This window comes from Nerophis ophidion, linkage group LG15, assembly GCF_033978795.1.
Source record: "Nerophis ophidion isolate RoL-2023_Sa linkage group LG15, RoL_Noph_v1.0, whole genome shotgun sequence".
NCBI lineage: Eukaryota > Metazoa > Chordata > Actinopteri > Syngnathiformes > Syngnathidae > Nerophis > Nerophis ophidion.
In genome coordinates, this window is record NC_084625.1 from 11,893,323 (window position 1) to 11,900,822 (window position 7,500).

Here is a 7,500-nt window from a genome sequence, read left to right on the forward strand (position 1 = left end):
CTGGAGTAAGAAGAAGGAAACATGAAGTAATAAGAAGCATAAAGGAAGTAAGAAGAAACATAAAGTAAGTAAAAAGAAGCGTAAAGAGAGTAGGAAGAAGCATAAAGGAAGTAAGGAGAAGCATAAAGGAAGTGGGAAGACACATAAATGAAGTAGAAAGACGCATAAAGGAAGGAATAAGAAGCAAAAAATAATAGGAAGAAGTATAAAGACAGTAGGAAGAAGTATAAAGACAGCAGGAAGAAGCATAAAAGGAAGTAGAGAGAAGCATAAAAGAAGTAGAAAGAAGCATAAAAGGCAATACGAAGAAGCACAAAAGAAGTAGGAAGAAGCATAAAGTAGAAGTAATCATAAAAGACAGTAGAGGGAAGCATAAAAGGAAGTAGGAAGAAGCAAAAAAGAGTAGGAAGAATCATAATGGGAGTAAGAGGAAGGATAAATGAAGTAGTAAGAAGCATAAAGGAAGTAGGAAGAAGCATAAAAAGAAGTTGGAAAGAACACAGAGGGAGTGGGAAGAAGCATGTAAGCCGTTGGAAGAAACATGATTTAGGATGAGACACAAAATGTAGTAGGAAGAAGCATTAAAGGATGTAGGAAGAAGCATAAAGTCAGTAGGAAAAAGCATAAAGAGAATAGGAAGAAGCATAGAAGGCAGTAGGAAGAAGCATAAAACAATTCAGGATGAAGCATAAAGTAGAAAGAGACATAAAAGACAGCAGGAAGAAGCAGAAAATGAAGTAGGAAGAAGCAGAAAATGAAGTAGGACGATGCATAAAAAGAAGTTGGAAAGAACACAGAGGGAGTGGGAAGAAGCATGTAAGCCGTTGGAAGAAACATGATTTAGGATGAGACACAAAATGTAGTAGGAAGAAGCATTAAAGGATGTAGGAAGAAGCATAAAGTCAGTAGGAAAAAGCATAAAGAGAATAGGAAGAAGCATAGAAGGCAGTAGGAAGAAGCATAAAACAATTCAGGATGAAGCATAAAGTAGAAAGAGACATAAAAGACAGCAGGAAGAAGCAGAAAATGAAGTAGGAAGAAGCAGAAAATGAAGTAGGACGAAGCATAAAAGAAAGTAGGAGTAAGGATAAAAGGAAGTAGAAAGAATGATAAAACGAAGTAGGAAGAAGTATAAAAGGAAGTAGGGAGAAGCATAAAAGGAAGCAGAAAGAAGCATAAAGGGGGAAGAAGCATGGAAGAAAGATAAAAGGAAATAGGAAGAAGGATTAAATGATGTTGAAAGAAGGATACAATGAAGTAGGAAGAAGGATAAAAGGAAGCAGGAAGAAGCAGTAAGTAGGAGGAAGCATAAAAAGAAGTAGGAAGAAGCATAGAATAAAGTAGGAAGAAGGAGAAAAGGAAGTAGGAAGAAGCATAAAAGGAAGAAGGATAAAAAGAAGTAGGAAGAAGCAGGGAAGCACTTCAAGTTGGTGAGTGTCATGCACATGAAGTGTTTGTTGCTTCAGCCTCTGCCAGAGAAGTTTGTGATGAAAGGAATGGTGGATCGCTTCAACAATGACTTCATTGAGACCAGGAAGAACGCCCTGCATCGCTTCCTCAACAAGATGGCCGAGCATCCCATCCTGTCCTTCAGCCAGCACCTGAAGGTCTTCCTGACCGCTCAGGTTTGTCACCTTCAAGAAGTACAGCACTGCATGAAATATTTTCACATCACATTGAAGAATATTTCCATCATAGTGGGAGGAATAAAGTCCATCCATTTGTATATCCTGTGGAAGCAAAATCCTGCTCTTGGACTTTCTGCAGGACTTCCCGTCCCACAAGAAGCAGGGTCCGGGCTTCCTGAGTCGGATGAGCGACACGGTGCGGGCAGTGGCCAACTCCGTGCGTGGCCTCAAGAGCCGGCCGGAGGAGTTCTCTGTCATGCAGGACTACGTGGAGAACTTCAGCAACAAGATCTCAGCCGTGGACAAAGTTTCTCAGAGGATCATCAGAGAGCAACGAGGTACTGACATCAGTCTCTGAGTATTTCCTATTCAGGAAAAGAGAAAGCTATGCTCTTTTAACTATTCGTTTACTGTGTGGAGTAAGAGGCGCACAGTAGGCCTCTGACTCTTTGGACACCACACGATTCGATTTGATTCTTGGGGGTAACGATTAGATTCAGAATCCATTCTCGGTTCAAAACGATATTCGATTCAAAATCAATACTTTTTTAATAACATTGGATGCCAGTTCTATGATTAACTAAAATGCTCTATAAAATAGGTAAACAGCTCTGCTAAAATGTATACCGTATTTCCTTGACTTGCCGCCAGGGTACTAATTCATTTAAAACCTCTTCTCACTCCTGCGCTTACCAAAGACATGCGTTAGAAGTAAGCATGCGCTAATTATTTTAAAACCTCTTCTCACTCCTGCACTTACCAAAGGTATGCAGTAAAAATTTGAGTGTGATGTAAGCCTGGACATTAAATTTTACTGAATAGCTCTTAATCTTCTTCCCTTTATGCGATTTCAAATTATTGAAATCAGCCTCCTCCATTTTGAAAATGATGACAGGGGAAGTGTCACTCGTGACGTCACGAGTTTGAGCAGGCGGTAATACTAAGCATGCGCTAATTATTTTGGGAAGAGAGTTGGACCCGGCAGTAATTCAAGGCAGGCGCATACTATATGCCCTGCGGCAATTCAAGGAAATACGGTATATTACATAAAATAAAAAAATTAGTTTTGTTTAATAAAATCTTTGGGCACCACACAGTTCGATTCAATTCGATTCTTGGTGGCAACGATTCGATTTTTGATCGATTATATCGATTAAAAAAAAAAGTATTCAAAGTTTTTTTGATTCAAAGTCAATACTCGGTTTAACTCAATTCTTGTGGCTAATGATTCGATTCATAATTGATTTGAATTGATTTTATTTTTGGGAAGTGTTTTAAATGTAGAATAAACAAAACATGATATGACCTTTTTAATGCGCCTTACAATCCGGTGCACCCTATGGTCCAAAACTTCAGTAGTTCCTTCTCTTCTTCTATTGCAAACAATTGTTTGAAGAAAACAGAGTCAATTGTACACAGTACGTAAGTACAAAACGTATTTTTTTTCCCCTCAAAGTCTTCCTGTGTCAAAGAAATTATTCCCTGAATTTATACAAGGGACGGCGTGGCGCAGTGGTAGAGTGGCCGTGCGCAACCCGAGTCTCCCTCGTTCAATCCCCACCTAGTACCAACCTCGTCACTTCCGTTGTGTCCCGAGCAAGACACTTCACCCTTGCTCCTGATAGGTGCTGGTTAGCGCCTTGCATGGCAGCTCCCTCCATCAGTGTGTGAATGTGTGTGTGAATGGGTAAATGTGGAAGTAGTGTCAAAGCGCTTTGAGTTTCTTGAAGGTAGAAAAGCGCTATACAAGTACAACCCATTTATTTATCATTTGTAAACAGTAACAAAAATGACAAAAACATTATTCTGAGAAATACAATTATCGATCTAATCACTGTAGTATCGATCATAAGGCACAAGGAAGTGTTTAAAATGTAGAAAAAAATGATGATATGACCTCTTTAACGCGCCTTACAATCCCGTGCGCCCTATGGTCCGAAAAATACGGTATTCCTTCTCTTCTTCTATTGCATTCAATTGTTTGATGAAAACAAAGTCAATTGTACTCAGTACGTATGTAAAAAAAAAAATGTTTTTTCCCCCTCAAAGTCCTCCTGTGTCCAGAAAATTATTCCCTGAATTTGTAAACAGTGACAAAATTAACTAAATATTTTTTCTGAGAAATACAATTATCGATCTAATCACTCTAGAATGGATCATAATGCACAAGGAAGTGTTTAAAATGTAGGAAAAAAGGATATGACCTCTTTAATGCACCTTAAAATTTGGTCCGCCCTATGGTCCGAAAAATACGGTAGTTCCTTCTCTTCTTCTATTGCATGCAATTGTTTGATGAAAACAAAGTCAATTGTACACAGTATGTAAGTAAAAAACTTGTTTTTTTTCCCCTCAGAGTCTTTCTGTGTCGAGGAAATTATACACTGAATCTGTAAACAGTGACAAAAATGACAAAAACATTATTCTGAGAAATACAATTATCGATCTAATCACTATAGTATCCATCATAAGGCACAAGGAAGTGTTTAAAATGTAGAAAAAAAATAAGGATATGACCTCTTTAACACGCCTTACAATCCGGTGCGCCCTATGGTCCGAAAAATACGGTATTCCTTCTCTTCTTCTATTGCATACAATTGTTTGATGAAAACAGAGTCAATTGTTCTCAGTACGTAAGTAAAAAAAAAATGTTTTTTTCCCCTCAAAGTCCTCCTGTGTTCAGGAAATTATTCCCTGAATTTGTAAACAGTGACAAAATTAACTAAATATTTTTTCTGAGAAATACAATTATCGATCTAATCACTCTAGAATGGATCATAATGCACAAGGAAGTGTTTAAAATGTAGAAAAAAAAGGATATGACCTCTTTAATGCGCCTTAAAATTTGGTGCGCCCTATGGTCCGAAAAATACGGTAGTTCCTTCTCTTCTTCTATTGCATACAATTGTTTGATGAAAACAAAGTCAATTGTACTCAGTACGTAAGTAAAAAACATGATTTTACCCCTCAAAGTCTTTGTGTCCAGGAAATTATACACTGAATTTGCAAACAGTGACAAAAATGACAAAAACATTATTCTGAGATCTAATCACTATAGTATCCATCATAAGGCACAAGGAAGTGTTTTAAAATGTAGAAAAAAAATAAGGATACGACCTCTTTAACGCGCCTTACAATCCCGTGCGCCCCATGGTCCGAAAAATACGGTATTCCTTCTCTTCTTCTATTGCATACAATTGTTTGATGAAAACAGAGTCAATTGTACTCAGTACGTAAGTAAAAAAAAATGTTTTTTTCCCCACAAAGTCCTCCTTGTGACCAGGAAATTATTCCCTGAATTTGTAAACAGTGACAAAAATAACAAAATATTTTTTCTGAGAAATACAATTATCCATCTAATCACTCTAGAATGGATCATAATGTACAAGGAAGTGTTTAAAATGTAGAAAAAAAATTATGATATGACCTCTTTAATGCGCCTTACAATCCGGTGCGCCCTATGGTCCGAAAAATACGGTAGTTCCTTCTCTTCTTCTATTGCATACAATTGTTTGATGAAAACAAAGTCAATTGGGACGGCGTGGCGCAGTGGAAGAGTGGCCGTGCGCAACCCGAGGGTCCCTGGTTCAAATCCCACCTAGTACCAACCTCGTCACGTCCGTTGTGTCCTGAGCAAGACATTTCACCCTTGCTCCTGATGGGTGCTGGTTGGCGCCTTGCATGGCAGCTCCCTCCATCAGTGTGTGAATGTGTGTGTGAATGGGTAAATGTGGAAGTAATGTCAAAGCGCTTTGAGTACCTTGAAGGTAGAAAAGCGCTACACAAGTACAACCCATTTACCATTTATTCTTTCTCTTCTTCTATTGCATTCAATTGTTTGATGAAAACAGAGTCAATTGTACACAGTATGTAAGTAAAAATCGTGTTTTTTTTCCCCCTCAGAGTCTTCCTGTGTCGAGGAAATTATACACTGAATCTGTAAACAGTGACAAAAATGACAAAAACTTTATTCTGAGAAATACAATTATCGATCTAATCACTATAGTATCGATCATAAGGCACAAGGAAGTGTTTAAAATGTAGAAAAAAAATAAGGATATGACCTCTTTAACGCGCCTTACAATCCCGTGCGCCCTATGATCCGAAAAATACGATTAAGTGCCGAGGAAAATTTACAGTTTACTGTAATATTGATTGTCAATCCAAATACAGATATTTTGACACTTTGAAGTAATGCATATATTTAACAGCAACACAATGGAACGTAAGTAAATAAGTGAGAGCTTGGTTGTTTGGAACTACTTTTTATTCCGCCTGGATAAGTGCGTAAATGCGTACGTGCATTGGCACGCAGCGTGTGATATTTGTGTAAAAAACGGTAAGTTCAGCACCTCACCTTGAATTAAAACACAAAAGAGCAGTCAGTCTTCACCGAGATCATCTCCCACAGGCAAAGTCAAACCTAGATTTATTCAAGGGTTCCTCAAGAATTGATCGTTTAAAGTGGATCACTTAGATAAATTATACCCAGTAAATGCAATAAAACAGCCCTGGTGAACATAATTTATTTATTGAATTTGATATTTTACTGGCAATTTCAATTTGAGCCACTCAGTATTATGAAATCATAAATTACTCCAAGGTCTTGTATTCTTAAAGGGAAACTGCACTTTTTGTGACAAGACTACACGTTTTCTGTGCGTTTTAAGTCGGACTGGGTGATAAAACGATATCAACATGCAGTGTTGGCGCTAGGAATTTTCAAAATGGGGTCCCAGGGACCCCATTAAGTCATAAAAATGGGATCCCACTCCTGCTAACAGGTTTTTATTATTTAGTATACAGATGAAAGGGACAAGCTGTAGGAAATGGATGGATAAAAAGACAAGGTCATTCTTGTGTCTTATAAGTATTGTGAATGATAGACAAAAATCCCCCCAAAAGTGAAGTTCTCTACATAATGTATGTATGGATTCCCTTTTCAACTTGGTAATATATGTATAATATATAATTAACGTGTATATGAGTATCCAGATGATTGTGTAAAATGTGTATTCCATGTGAACAGAGTATTTGGACGAGCTGAAGCAGTATGGGCCCACATACAGCCAATGGGCCGACACCGAGGAGGAGCTGGGCGAGCCCCTGAGACGTGTCGCCTCCTGTGTGGAGCGATGCTGCAAAGAAACAGAAACCCAGATCCATCACCTGTCCGAGGTCATGGTCCCTACTCTTCACGAGTACGTGCTCTGTGGTGAAGTACTCAAGGTGAGCTGCTACCTTATACAGCACAGGTTGTCAAACTCAAGGCCCCGGGGGCCCGATCAGGCCCGACACATGATTTTATATGGCCCGTGAATGCCTTGAAATAATGTAACAAATATTATATAATCATATAATTACGAGAACATGTTTCCTAAAACAAAAATAAATACTTATCTGTTTGACCTGTGTAATAAATCAGCAATAATAATGTTGGCCATGTTAATAATGTAGTGTTTGTATGAATTCAGGTTGGAAAGTAGTGTTAATTTGTAATAATAATTAACTATTAGTTTAAGTTTGCTGATAATGGGACAATTACATGATCATAACTTTTTTGTTAAAATAAAAATATCTGATTTACTTATATAAATAAATATATATAAATATATATATATATATATATATGTGTGTGTGTACATATATATATATACACACATGTATGTATGTATATATGTATATGCATGTATGTGTATACATATTTATATAGACATGTATGTATATACATGTATGTATATATATATATATGTATGTATATGTATATATGTGTCTGTATGTATATAATTGTATGTATATATATATATATATATATGCTGTATGTATATGTATTTATGTGTATGTATATATATATATATATCTGTGTATCTGTATA

General features: G+C 37.1%; 1 protein-coding gene across 1 annotated transcript in view; it reads left to right on the forward strand.

Moving 5' to 3' along the window:
- Window positions 1-7,500, forward strand: part of snx7 (sorting nexin 7) — a 21,113-nt gene that overhangs the window by 8,993 nt on the left and 4,620 nt on the right. Inside the window, exons 4-6 of the mRNA XM_061921521.1 lie at window positions 1,467-1,625; window positions 1,768-1,966; window positions 6,655-6,854. Of these exons, the coding sequence (XP_061777505.1) occupies window positions 1,467-1,625; window positions 1,768-1,966; window positions 6,655-6,854 (558 nt within the window). The remainder of the gene's footprint in view (window positions 1-1,466; window positions 1,626-1,767; window positions 1,967-6,654; window positions 6,855-7,500) is intronic.